Genomic DNA, 13,908 nt, shown 5'->3' with positions numbered 1-13,908 from the left:
CATGGACCTGGGAGTCAGAAGGACCTGGGTTCTAATCCTGGTTCTGCCACTTGTCTGCTCTGTGACCTTGGACAAGTCACTTAACTTTTCTGTCTCATTTACCTCATCTGTAAAATGGGGATTAGGATTGTGAGTCCCATGTGAGACATGGACTGTATCTACCTGATTAGCTCATATCTCCCCCAGAGCTTAGTACAGAGACATGCACAAAATAAGCTATTAACAGATACCATTTAAAAAATCATCTCCTAAATCTAATTTTTCTACTTGTGTATATCTTATACACACTATTACTTAATCAAGACCATGACTATTACTCAAGACCATGTTTTCTGTTCCTTCTTCCCCTACCTGTAATTTATTTTTAGGGTCTGTTCTGCACTGATAGATTGTACAGTCCCCAAGGGCCTGGGAGTCAGAGGGTGCTGGGTTCTAATTCTGCTCCACTCGTCTGCTGTGAGACCTTGGGCAGTCACTTCACTTCTCTATGCCTCAGTTACCTCATCTGTAAAATGGGGATTGAGACTGTGAGCTCCATGTGGGATAGGAACTGTGTCCAACCCGATTTGCTTGTTTCCCCCCAGTGCTTAGTACAGTGCCTGGCATGTTTCATTCATTCATTCATTCATTCATTCAATTATATTTATTAAGCACTTACTGGGTGCAGAGCACTGTACTAAGCCCTTGGGAAAGTACAATACAACAATAAACAATGACAATCCCTGCCCACAATGAGCTCACAGTCTAGAGTGGGGGAGACAGACATCAATACAAATGAACAGACATCAATACAATAAATTCATTCATTCATTCATTCAATAGTATTTATTGAGTGCTTACTCTGTGCAGAGCACTGTACTAAGCGCTTGGAACGTACAATTTGGCAACAGATAAAGAGAATCCCTGCCCATCGACAGGCTTACAGTCTAATCGGGGGAGACAGACAAAAACAAGGCAACTTAATCACAATAAATAGAATCAAGGGGATGTACACCTCATTAACAAAATAAATAGGGTAATAAAAATACATACAAATGAGCACAGAGCTGAGGGGAGGGGAAGGGAGAGGGGGAGGAGCAGAGGGAAAGGGGGGAAAGGGGCTTAGCTGAGGGGAGGTGAAGGGGGGGCAGAGTGGCAGCAGAGGGAAAAGGGGAAGCTCAGTCTGGGAAGGCCTCTTGGAGGAGGTGAGCTCTCAGTAGGGCTTTGAAGTGGGGAAGAGAGTTAGTTTGGCGGAGGTGAGGAGGGAGGGCATTCCAGGACAGCGGCAGGATGTGGGCCAGAGGTCAACAGCGGGATAGGCGCGAACGGGGGACGTTGAGGAGGTGAGCGGCAGAGGAGCGGAGCGTGTGGGGTGGGCAGTAGAAAGAGAAAAGGGAGGAGAGGTAGGAGAGTGCAAGGTGATGGAAAGCCTTAAAGCCCAGACTGAGAAGTTTTTGTTTCGTGCGGAGGTTGATAGGCAACCACTGGAGGATTTTAAGGAGGGGAGTGACATGCCCAGAGCGTTTCTGCAGGAAGATGATCCGGGCAGCGGAATGAAGAATAGACCGGAGTGGGGAGAGACGGGAGGAAGGGAGATCAGAGAGAAGGCTGACTCAATAATCCAGCTAGGATATTATGAGAGCCTGTACCAGTAAGATAGCCATTTGGATGGAGAGGAAAGGGCGGATCTTGGCGATATTGTAAAGGTGAGACCGGCAGGCATTGGTGATGGATTGGATGTGTGGGGTGAATGAGAGAGCCGAGTCAAGGATGACACCAAGGTAGCGGGCTTGAGATACGGGAAGGATGGTCGTACCATCCACAGTGACAGGTAAGTGTTATGGAGCTGGGGTGGGGGGGAAAAGCAAAGGGACCAAGTCAGGGCAACGCAGAGGGAGTTGGAGATGAGGAAAAGTGGGGCTTAGTCCGGCAAGGCCTCTTGGAGGAGATATGCCTTCAAAAAGACTTTGAAGGCGGGGGGAGAGTGATTGGCGGATTTGAGGAGGGAAGGAGTTGCAGGCCACAGGCAGGATGTGGGCCAGGGGTCGGCAGCGAGAGAGGAGTGATCAAGACACAGTGAGAAGGTTAGCACCGAAGGAGCGAAGTGTGCGGGCTGGGCTGTAGGAGAGAAGCAAGGTGAGGTAGGAGGGGGCAAGGTGATGGAGTGTTTTGAAGCCAATGGTGAGGAGTTTTTGTTTGATACAGAGGTGGATGGGCAACCAGTGGAGATTTTTGAGGAGGGGGGATGACATGTCCTGAACGTTTCTGTAGAAAGATGATCCGGGCAGCGGAGTGAAATATAGACTGGAATGGGGAGAGGCAGGAGGTTGGGTGGTCCGCAAGGAGGCTGATGCAGTAATCTAGGCGACATAGGGCAAGTGATCGTATTAACGTGGTAGTACTTTGGATGGAGAAGAAAGGGCCGATTTTAGCAATGTTGTGAAGGTGGGACCGACAGGATTTGGTGACAGAATGAACACGTGGGATGGAAGAGAGAAAGGAGTCAAGGAAACCACCAAGGTAATAGGCTTGTGAGGCAGGAAGGATGGGGGTGTCATCAACAGTGATGGGAAACTCAGATAGTAAGCGCTTAACCGATACCACAATTAGTATTAGTGTTACAAATTCTACTGGACTTTCCCAAGCACACAGTATGGATCTCTGCACACTGTAGCTGCTTAAAAAAGATTAGGTCCATCACTTTAAACACCCAGCCTCCCTCCACCTCAGCTCCCGCCTCCAAATCCCACAGCTCAGAAGCGACATCCATATTATACAAGAACCTGGGGAGAGGAATTCAATTGCTCTGGAGCTAGGGCGGGGGTCAGGGACGCCCCAGGAGGCAAGCACTAGGTTCTGTAGATTTTTGCAATGGTTTTGTATTACTTCATCTTGTTAGGTTGCAGAATTTGTGTAACGCAAGTAATGTAACGTACATCTTCACTTCCGGTTTGGCGAAGGTGAATCTGGTATTTGCAAGTGCTCTCGGTGGCCACCTTAGTAAGGAGTTTTAAAAGATCCTTGGTCTTAGAATGTTTACGTGAACTCCCGCCTGGTGAGGGAGCTTGACATTTTCAGAAGTAGCATTAAGTGGCATTCAGACCATGAGAAAACTACCATTTGGCTATATTAAAAGAGCCCTCTCATATATCTGTGGGATAAGAGGGCGTGGTGGAATTCTGCCCTTTGCTGAACTTCCGCTCTTGAAACTTTCTTCTACCTTCCATCCTGCCAGGGCCTCGTACTGGGATATTGTTCTGGCTGCATGTAGTAAGCACTCAATAAATACCATTGATTGATTGTTGTAGCCCCTCAGAATCACCAGCTCTGGGAGCTGGGCAGTTGTTAAACCAGGAGCCCAGCCCTTGCACCGAAGGGCTGGGAAAGGTGGTGGGCTTGTTGGTTTAGACTGTAAGCTCCAAGACCGTAAGCTCCTCGTGGGCAGGGAAGTCGTCTACCGACTCGGTTGTAGTGTTTTGGTACTTGTTAAGCGCTTACTATGTGCCAAGCGCTCTACTTAGCCCTGGGGTTGATACACCAGAACCACGTTGGGCACAGCCCCTGTCCCACATGGGGACTCACAGGCCAGGCAGGAGGGAGTAGGATTTGATCTCCATTTTACACATGAGGAGGCACAGGGGAGTGAAGTGACTTGCCCAGGGTCATACAGCAGGCAAGTGGCAGAGCCGATATTAGAACCCAGGTCCTCTGAATCCCAGGTCCGTGCACTTTCCGTTAAGCCACGCTGCTTCTCTAGGACTTAGTACAGTGCTCTACACTCAGTAAGCACTCAGTAAATGTCACTGATTGATCGATTGGTCCTAACTGACCGATTGACCTCTCAGGGTCGCATCTGGAGAGTTTCCAGTAGTCCACCAGTCTCGACTACGGGAGGGCGAGTCAAGAAGAGGCCTACCCATTCCATTCCTAGCTTGAGCCGTGGCTAGGGAGTGGAAGGCGAGCTGCTGCAAGTCAAAACTCATCTGTGCTGGGCAGCAGCGGCCTGGGAAAGAGTCGAGGGTGGAGACTCAGGTTTACTGCGCTGAAGGAGGCGATGGTAAACCGCTTCCGTGTTTATACTAAGAAAAAGCTAAGGATCCAGTACCAGAACGATTGAAGTTGGAGGTGGGGCATCCTGGGAGAGATGTGTCCATGGCATCATGATGGGTCGGACACAACTTGACAGCCGAAGACAGCAACTGACCAATTTGGGCTTCCCCTTCCCTCCCTGCCCCCACATGGCGCAGTGGATACAGCATGGGCCTGGGAGTCAGAAGGTCATGGGTTCTAATCCCAGCTCCGCCACGTGACAGCTGTGTGACTTTGGGCAAGTCATTTCACTGCTCTGTGCCTCAGTTTCCTCATCTATAAAATGAGGATTGAGACTGTGAAACCATGTTCAACCCGATTTGCTTGTATCCACCCCAGGGCTTAGTATAGTGCCAGTCACATAGTAAGCGCTTAACAAATACCATAATTATTATCACTATTATTATTGTTCGATCCAGAGCCCCAACGAACAGGCAGTGGAAGGACCCGGGGCAGCAGCTACACAGTCATCCCCTTGCCCTGGCCCTGGGCTAGCGAACAGGAAAATGACCATGAAGCAGGGAGGAGAAATAAGAGGTTTGCATATTCCCCACACTGGATCACAGGCTTCTGGATAACTGAGAGTTGTTTGGGCTTGTCCAGAGACCATCAAGGTGCTCCCAGTGATGAAAGAAGATCCAAGTTCAGCATCCCATCCACAGCCTGTGGGGGAAGGGGGGGACAGTGCTTGGCACATAGTAAGAGCTTAACAAATACCATCATCATCATCATAATAATAATAATACAGAGCCACCCCAGCAGCAGCAGCAACATCCTGCCCTGAGGACATTAACGGGGACAGAATGCGAGCCAATTTTCCTCTCTCTGCCCCCTCCCTCCCCTCCTTCCCAGCCTGGGGGGGTGGGGTCTCGCTCCGGGGACAGAGACATATATTGCTGGCTGGTGGAGAAGGAATGCTGATTGACACACCGTGACTATATAAGCAGAACACAGAGGGGTAGGGGGACAGCTGGGTCAGAGAACCATCCGTGTCTCTACATCTCCGTTTCCGTCGGCCCTCCCCATTCTGCCGGGCTCCGGGTCACCCAGTTGCAGTCACCATGGATGACATCTACAAGGCAGCGGTAAGTAGCGGCTCCTCTGTCCCGCCTGACTGGGGAGGCTCCGACCCTCCCGGGAGGGAGAGGAGGGAATGGATCGCTTCTCAGCTGAAGCCAAGAATCACCCCTTGGGGCTGCAGGAGGTACCCTTCCAGACCGTGGGGATGGCCATCCTTCGTGCAAGGATGCAGAGCGGTCTCCCAGCCCCCGGATAGCAACTCCTTTCCCTTAGGTTGCAATTCTGGGATGAAGTGGGAAGCTCAACCCCCTGCCCCAGGACACCCAGTTTGGGGGGGGGGGGGGGGCTGCAAAGCTCAAACCCCAGCCCTGCATTCCCAGCTGAACCTGGCTCCCATCACAGGATGAGGCCAAAAAGGAAGAGGAGAAGGAAGAGCTCACTCCCAACAAACTGCAAACATTCCCTGGCCAAGAAAGCCAAACTCCAGGGTTGGGCACCTCCAAAATCCTCCAAAGCCCCAAGTTCCTAGCCTCTTCTCCCTGAAGAGAGAACACTGCCTTGTTAGGGTGCTTGGGCCCTGAGCCCTAGGAGCGGGCCCAAGCCCCTCCATCCCTACCTCAGGTCTGGGGTTAAGGGAGTATCGGTCGGGTCTGGTAGGGAATGTCAGGACGTGGCGGGTGACCCTCCCAGAGCTCAGGGGCATATTGGCAGATCCTGGATCGTCGGAGCTGCCACTAAGTGGGCCCCAAATCAGCTTGGTGCCTCTGGGAGACAAAGGAATGGTTCTTACCAGCCCAGTTCTTTGGGTCTTGTGGAGATGCTCAGGAAACACTCTCCCTCCCTCTCTCTCTTTCCCCCCCTTTTTCTCTCCCTTTTCTTCTCCCATTCTCCACAGCCACCTACCCATCCCTCTGGGGACACCCCGGGGTCTTCTGATAAACCCAGTCATGAGCCTGTTAGCTGGGCAAAGAGAGACTGGGGCTAGGCTAGGGATGAAAACAGCCCGTGGGTGGGCCTGCATTCTTCTCATTCCCTGCCCGGGGTGGCAAAGGAGAGAGCAGGAGATAGGACTGCAGGAGGCGGAGGAGCCTTAGAGCTGGGAGAGTGGAAGCATCTGGGGATGCCTGTGGGCTGAACCAACGGTGGGGAAAGTAAACTCGGGTCTGGAATGGGGAGGGCCTGGAGGGACGGTGAGCCGTGGGAGTATGGCCGAGAGGAACGCTCAGGTCCATCCTGAAGGGGCATTCATTTCGATGGGGGTCAGGGCTCATCGGTGGGTCCTGGGGAATGTACCCCCACCCCTTCCCGTGCCCACATAAGGTCAGGGGGCTGCAGAGCTAATTTTGGCTCCCGTGGCCAGCCGGGGCAGCAGCTCTGGGGACAAGTGTCCAGATAACACTCTCCTCCTGCCCCCTCCCTCCACATGCCAGAGTGTTCAGCTGCAGGAGACAATCAACAGGTTATCTTTGTCCTTGCTTAAAAATAGCCCCCAGGGCTAGGGAGTCGGGTTACTCGGGGTAGAGAGAAGGAGTGAGGGGACAGGAGACCTCAGCACTGGGCAGAGCCAGCCCAGGATCTGGTTTTACAGCCCAAACAATGAGGGGGCTGGGGCAGCTGCTGGGCTGGTCAAGGGGCTTGGGTTTCAGTGGGAGATGCCTCCAGGGTGGGGGAGGGGGAAGGGGAGGTCATGCTGCTATTGTTACTATGGGGCCATTGGGCACTGCCCTTCCTTGGCTCCAGGGATGAGCAGGGGTCACCTTGGGGCCATTGGGCACTGCCCTTCCTTGGCTCCAGGGATGAGCAGGGGTCACCTTGGGGAAGAGGGACCAGCTCAGCCCTTTCCCCTCCATGCTCTGCCTTCCTTGGTCCCAGGCAAAGCCTGAGAGGGGCTGCCACTGACCTTCATTGGCAAACCTTCTTCCTTGCAGGTGGAGCAGCTGACAGAGGAGCAGAAAAACGGTGAGTGCCCATTCCTCATCTTCCCCTTGTCCCCCTCCCTGGAGGAGGAGGAGGGGGGAGTTAACTCTGGAGGAGACTAAGACCGGGGTACCTGAGGGCTTAATCATTGGCCCCTGAATTCAAAGCCTCCCTCTTCCTTTCCCCTTCTTTCCCTTCCCTGTGCAGAGTTCAAAGCTGCCTTTGACATCTTTGTGCTGGGCGCGGAAGATGGCTGCATCAGTACCAAGGAGCTGGGGAAGGTGATGCGGATGCTGGGGCAGAACCCCACCCCCGAGGAGCTCCAGGAGATGATCGACGAGGTGGACGAGGACGGTCAGTAAGCTCTCCTCCTGGCCCCGGCTGGTCCGGCCCTAGGTCTCTAGCCCCTCTCCCTGACTGGTCCTCACCACGGCAGTAACAAAACCGAGGAGTGAAGCAGCGCTTGGCGGGATGCCCTCCGCCTCTCATCTGGGGATCAGGAGCAGCATGGCCTAGTGGATAGAGCCTGGGGCAGGGAGTCAGACAGACTTAATCCAGATCTGCTACTTGTCTGCTTTGGGACCCTTTGGGCAAGTCACTTAACTTCTCTGGGCCTCAGTTACCTCATCTGTAAAATGGAGATAAAAGCTCTGGGCCCCATGCAGGACATGGACTGCATCCAACCTGATTAGCTTGTACCTACCCCTGCACTTAGAACGGTGCCTGACACACAGTATAATAAATACCATAATAAAAAATTTGAAAAAGCAGGATTCAAACTCGAGTCCTCGGCTCACCTCACCAGATTCCTGGGATGCCTGGCCCTGGGACACCCCTCCACCCAAGAAGTCCGCCCTCAATCCAGGCAGGGTCGCCAGCAGGAGGCCCCATCATGGCATAGCTGTCAGAATTCCTCTCCTTAAGTCCTTAAGCGTAGAGGGGGCATTTGGGGATAGCTGGCGGGGGGGAGCGAGGGGTGGGGGAGGGTCTTTCCCAGGCAGCTGGTGGCGTTTGGGCTTCCACTAGGGAGGAGACTCATTCTAGCACCAGCCTCTAGAATCCCAAATAATTAGCCTACCGACCAGTGCAAAAGAAGCGGTTGGAAAAGGGGCAGAGGGTCTTCTGCCTTTGGCTGGAGCTACCTCTTCCTGCTCCTTGTGGCCAGGGAACGTGTCTACTAACTGTTGTATCGTACCCTACGAGTGTTTAGTTCAGTGCCCTGCACTCAGTAAGCAATCAATAAATGCCATTGATTATGATGTAATAACGACAGTAATAATAATAATTGTGATATGTTAAGCACTTACCATGTGCCAAGCACTCTTCTAAGCACTGGGGTAGATACAAGGTAATCAGGTAATTGGACACCGTCCCGGTCCCACGTGGGGTTCACAGTCTTAATGCCCATTTTACAGATGGGGTAACTGAGGCACAGAGAAGTGAAGTGATTTGCCCAAGGTCACACAGCAGACATGTGGCGGAGCTGGGATTAGAACCCAGGTCCTCTGACTCCCAGGCCCATGCTCTTTCCACGAGGGGACTTTAAACAGTGCTATGTCTCTGGGCTTGCTAGTTATAGGCCACCAAATCAGTACTCTCTACTGCAATTACTGGTCATTTAAATAGTATAAACACCCCCAAATGGGTCATATTTACCAATAAATAGCCTTGGGGAGGGGGCTACTTTGGTCTTTGGGCAAGTCTTGTGGCTGAATTCATGACTGAAGAATGCCAGCCAAATGCACACGCGTGAGCAATTATCAATGACTCATGAGATGTAGTTAGTTCTATCCCCAGGTTTGGGCGTTAGTTACAACCTTGATGCTTGACTGTGCTTACTCTATTTAGAAAATGAACAATGACAGTGGTTGGGGGGAGGTGTCTAACCAGGCTCATCTCTCCTGCCCTGTTGCCTAAACTATTATTGGGTGGGAGAGAGAGAGAGTATGTGTTTGTTTATATGTGTGATGGGAGGGGAGCCAGTGATGTTGGCTGGATACATGTGTTGTGATCGGAAGGTGTAGAGGATGGGTGTGATGGAAGGAAGATGTTGGGTTGATCTCCTAGGGTGAGTCTTGGTCTCTTCCACTCCCAGGCAGTGGCACTGTGGACTTTGATGAGTTCCTGGTCATGATGGTTCGGTGCATGAAGGATGACAGCAAAGGGAAGTCTGAGGAGGAGCTGTCCGATCTGTTTCGCATGTTTGATAAGTGAGCACCTGCTTCCGATTCTCCACCGTTCTCCCCCGCCCTGCCCCAGCGAGGTCTACTCACTATGTTAGGAGCTATACTTGGGGGCTGAGCAGAAGCTGGCATCTCAGCCCCGACCGGGAACGAGCACCCCCTGACCCCCGGCCCTCCCCCAGCCAGTATACACGACACACACACACACCCATGGTCCACGTCCCCTCTTCAGGTTCAGAACACTTAAAGGGCCCCCTCAGCTCAGCCCCTTGGAGGTCCCAGGGATGTTGGCCCCCAGGCTTCCAGATCGGGGCAAATGGAGAGCAGGAGGGGAGGGATGTAGAGGGGCCTTCTCTGAGCCCCTTCTCTTCATGGGGCAGGAATGCAGATGGCTACATCGACCTAGAAGAGCTGAAGATGATGCTGCAAGCTACAGGCGAGACCATCACTGAGGATGACATAGAGGAGCTGATGAAGGATGGGGACAAGAACAATGATGGCAGGATTGATTATGATGGTGAGAGGGAGCTCGGGGGGATCCCTCTTGAGGGCCAATTCCAGCCAGCCCTTCCCTTGTTTAGAGAAACCCAGGAGCCCTTCACTTGCCAAAGCCTGTGGACATGGTAGCGGGCCCAAGGGGTGTGGATGGCACCCAGCCCTCACCCTTCCCACCTCCCGCGGGTTTCTGGCACCTCAATCAATCAATCAATTGTATTTATTGAACTCTTACTGTGTGCAGAGCACTGTACTAAACGCTTGGGAGAGTACAATATAACAGAGCTGGTAGACACGTTCCCTGCCCAAAACGAGCTTAGAGTCTAGAGGGGGTGATAGGCATTAATATAAATAAATTACAGATACATCATAAGTACTGTGGGGCTGAGGAAGGGGTGAATAAAGAGAACAAATCCTAGTGCAAGGTGACACAGAAGGGAATGGGAGAAGAGGAAATAAGGGCTTAGGGAAGGCCTTTTGGAGGAGATGTGCCTTCATTAAGGCTTTGAAGGTGGAGAGAGTAATTGTCAGATATGAAGAGGGAGGGTGTTCCAGGTCAGAGACAGGATGAGGCGAGAGGTCAGCAGTGAGACAGATGAGATCGAGGTACAGTGAGTAGGTCGGCATTAGAGGGGCAAAGTTTGCGGGCTGGGTTGTAGGAGAGCAGCGAGGTACAGTAGGAGGGGGTAAGGTGATTGAGTGCTTTCAAGCTGATGGTAAAGTGAAAAAGGATTCCTCCAGCTCCTGTATGCCTCCTGCTGGGAAGTCATCCCCCCGACTCTGAGTGAGGAGAAGCGGGGAAAACCAGGTTGTAATGGGGATGTCTCTTTCTGCAGAGTTTCTGGAATTCATGAAAGGTGTGGAGTAAGCACTGCAGCTTGGATGGAGCCAGATGGCCTTCCTCCTCATCCTTTCCTCACCCAGCCCCCAGCCCAAACCCTACTCGCTTCCTGCAGGCCAACGGAGGGGTGGCCAGGGTGGGTCGGGGGCACGGACTGGGCAGCACGGCAACTCCTCTGCAGTTAATGTCCGAGGAGCACCTACCCAGTTCAGGGGACCTGCCATTCTGTCCCCGTCTGAGGTGTAGGCGGGCCCTCGCTGGAAAGCGTTGGAGGAAAGGACAACTCAACAGATCCAAGAAACTTCTCTGCTCTCCAGCTCTGCGACCTGAGCCTGATAAGGGCAGAGCCCTCAATCTCCGATCCCCTCTTCCTGACCCTCTGAGTCTGACTCCCTAAGGAGAACAGTCCCCAGACCCTCACACTATGGTTGGCAATTTTAGTCCTGTCAGAACACTAAGCAACCCCTTCTCCCTGCCTAACCTGCTCTCTCTCCCCCTCCTCTGCCCTCCTGCCACACCCCACATAGGAGCCCGGGTTAGAGGAATAGGATCCCTTGGGAAAGGCAAATAAAATGGTTTGCAAGAGGCAGTTGTTCCATGATTGGCTGGACCCCACGGCTTCAAATCCGCTATTCAGGCCAGGCTCTCCCCCACCCACCCCCGCCAAACTTCATCTCCCTGGAGCCTCATCATCTGGGGTGCAGGCAGGCAAGCAGCTGAGCCAGCAGATGACCCTGATGCGATGGAATAAGGGAGGGTAGCTTCCGGCTGAAACATCCCCAGGATGGACACAAACACACACACTAGGGTGGGAGTGAGACTTTCCGGGTTCTAGTTCCAGCTTCACCAAAACCTTAGCTAATTCTTGCTACGTCCCTTCCCCTCCCTTTCTGAACTATGGTTTTTGCGATGTAAGATGGGTAGGATAAACACGTATCTTCTGACGAGGCTAATGTCGCGTAGCAAAGAATAAGGGGACTGATGCCTTTACTTCTCTCTCTGCCTCTCCACCCTTTCAGTGAAATAGAAAATAGAGACAGGAGGGGGGAGGGAAAATGGGAGTTAGGTTAGAATTAGGGACTGGATCCGGGAGCAAGTACATATACATAGAGGCTTGGGGCTGGGTGGGGTGGTGAGAAAAGGGAGCAAGTCAGGGTGACGGAGAAGGGAGTGGGAAGAGAGGAGATGAGGGCTTAGTCAGGGAAGCCTTTTTGGCGATGTGCCTTCAGTAAGGCTTTGAAGGTGTCTGTCAGATATGACAAGGGAGGACGTTCCAGGTCAGAGGCAGGATGTGGATGAGAGGTCAGCGGCGAGTTGTTTGGGTGTGTGGGGGGGGGGGGGGCATGTAACTAGTTATAAGGGGAAAGGTATGTCCTACCACCTACATGCAATTGAGTTGTTTTTGCAATAGCCATGATGGTTTGCACTGAGCCATCCACGCTTTCGTGCCTCCCCTCCCACCCGCCAAACCCGTAACACACACTGCAAGAGAATAGATGCCATCTGTGGTCACAGACTATAATATCTCTGAGACCTCACCTCTTGAGCTTAAATGGGTGAAGGCGAAATAGTGTCTTCTACTGGTGAGGTCTCCGAGTGTGATCGGGGGGAGGTCTTTTCCATTTTCTTCCAAAACCGGGGATTAAAAAGAAAACAAGAAAACCAGAAATACATAATCACATCAACGATTACTCAGTGCACCACTGCACGCTTCACACTGTTCTAAGTCACGATGAAATTCTACAAACGACACAATCCCTGACCACTAAGGAGGTGACAAACGATAGGTGATAGAAGGGGTGGAAGGAGAGAGAAAAACTCAAATTCACAATGCAGACAGGGAATAATTTTCAAGAAAAACATCAAAACCAAGACTGAGTCTTCCATCAGAAATGATGAACAAGCTTCAGTCCTGAGATTCAAGCACCCATACACTTTTATTCCCATCGGGCGTGTTCCACCAGACTCATGGACTGCAATGAGTGAGTAGGCAGGCTGCGTTTCTATATATGGAACCTATGCACGGGCCTGGGAGTCAGAAGGTCATGGGTTCTAATCCCGGCTCTGCCGATTGTCTGCTGTGTGACCTTGGACAAGTCATTTCACTTCTCTGGGCCTGTTACCTCCTTGGTAAAATGGGGATTGAGACTCTGAGCCCCACATGGGACACGGACTGTGTCCAACCTGATTTGCTTGTGTCCACCCTAGTGCTTAGTACAGTGCCTAGTATATAGTAAATGCTTAACAAATACCATAATTATTAATACTATTATTATTACGACCAAAGTGACCACAGCACAGTGCCAATGCGGTGCTGTAGCCATGACCTGGCAGTCTTCACCACTCTAGCCAGGTTGGGGTTTTTTTATGGTATTTGTTAGGCACTTACTATGTGCCAGGCACTGGGGTAGACACAAGCTAATCAGATTGGACACAGTCCCACATAGGGCTCACAGTCTTAATCCCCATTTTACAGATGAGGGAACTGAGGCCCAGAGAAGTAAAGTGACTTGCCCAAATCACTTGCCCAGCAGACAAGTGGCAGAGCCAGGATTAGAATTGTTCTGGCCTCCAGCTGGGCCCAACCACCTCACAAAATGTCCTAGGTGGTTCTTCGGTTAGAATTCTTCATGGCAGACAGCACTGTGTCCAACCGGGGCAAACCCGATTTGCCTGTATCCACCCCAGTGCTTAGAACAATGCCTGGCACATAGTAAGCGCTTAACAAATACCATAATCATTATTATTATCATTATTACAGCCCCAACAGGCAGAACTGGGACTAGAACCCAGGTCTCCTAATTCCAAGAATGGTGCCCTTGCCACCAGACCAATAGCAAGCTAAAACCACCCAAAAAGATCAACAGATCATGAGAGGCCTAATGGTCAATAGTCCGTCCTCCTGCCTCTGTATATAAAGCATGAGCAGTGTGGACACACAGTTTTGCTTATAGACACACTCATGCATACAAGTACATAGTAGTGTAGTCTTAAAAATCTCCCGAGGAGAGGCAGAACAAACAAGACAGCTCCCCTATCTCTGTCCTTTATTCTAAAATAGCCAAGGTCTGGTGCGGCCTCTACCTCCCCCTTAACCCTGTCCATTGAGGCCAGCCTGTGGCCTTGCGACCCAGTTTCAATCAATCAATGGTATTTAGGGGAAGCAGTGTGGCTCAGTGGAAAGAGCCTGGGCTTCAGAGTCAGAGGTCATGGGTTCGACTCCTGGCTCTGCCACTTGTCAGCTGTGTGACTGTGGGCAAGTCACTTAACTTCTCTGTGCCTCAGTTACCTCATCTGTAAAATGGGGATTAACTGTGAGCCTCACGTGGGACAAGCTGATTACCCTGTATCTACCCAGAGCTTAGAACAGTGCTCTGCACATAG

The 13,908-nt window shown here is 51.9% G+C and overlaps 1 protein-coding gene across 1 annotated transcript; it reads left to right on the top strand.

Moving 5' to 3' along the window:
• The first annotated feature begins 5,129 nt into the window (after positions 1 to 5,129).
• TNNC1 (troponin C1, slow skeletal and cardiac type) lies at positions 5,130 to 11,110 on the top strand. The gene is made up of 6 exons (XM_029049895.1): positions 5,130 to 5,153; positions 7,017 to 7,047; positions 7,213 to 7,359; positions 9,101 to 9,215; positions 9,569 to 9,705; positions 10,520 to 11,110. Exons 1-6 carry the CDS (start codon positions 5,130 to 5,132, stop codon positions 10,549 to 10,551), a joined length of 486 nt encoding a protein of 161 aa, XP_028905728.1. The 3' UTR covers positions 10,552 to 11,110.
• The last annotated feature ends 2,798 nt before the right edge of the window (positions 11,111 to 13,908 follow it).

The sequence above is a fragment of the Ornithorhynchus anatinus genome, chromosome X1 (assembly GCF_004115215.2).
Source record: "Ornithorhynchus anatinus isolate Pmale09 chromosome X1, mOrnAna1.pri.v4, whole genome shotgun sequence".
NCBI classification, from domain to species: Eukaryota; Metazoa; Chordata; class Mammalia; order Monotremata; family Ornithorhynchidae; genus Ornithorhynchus; species Ornithorhynchus anatinus.
This window is presented reverse-complemented; position numbering and strand designations above follow the sequence as displayed.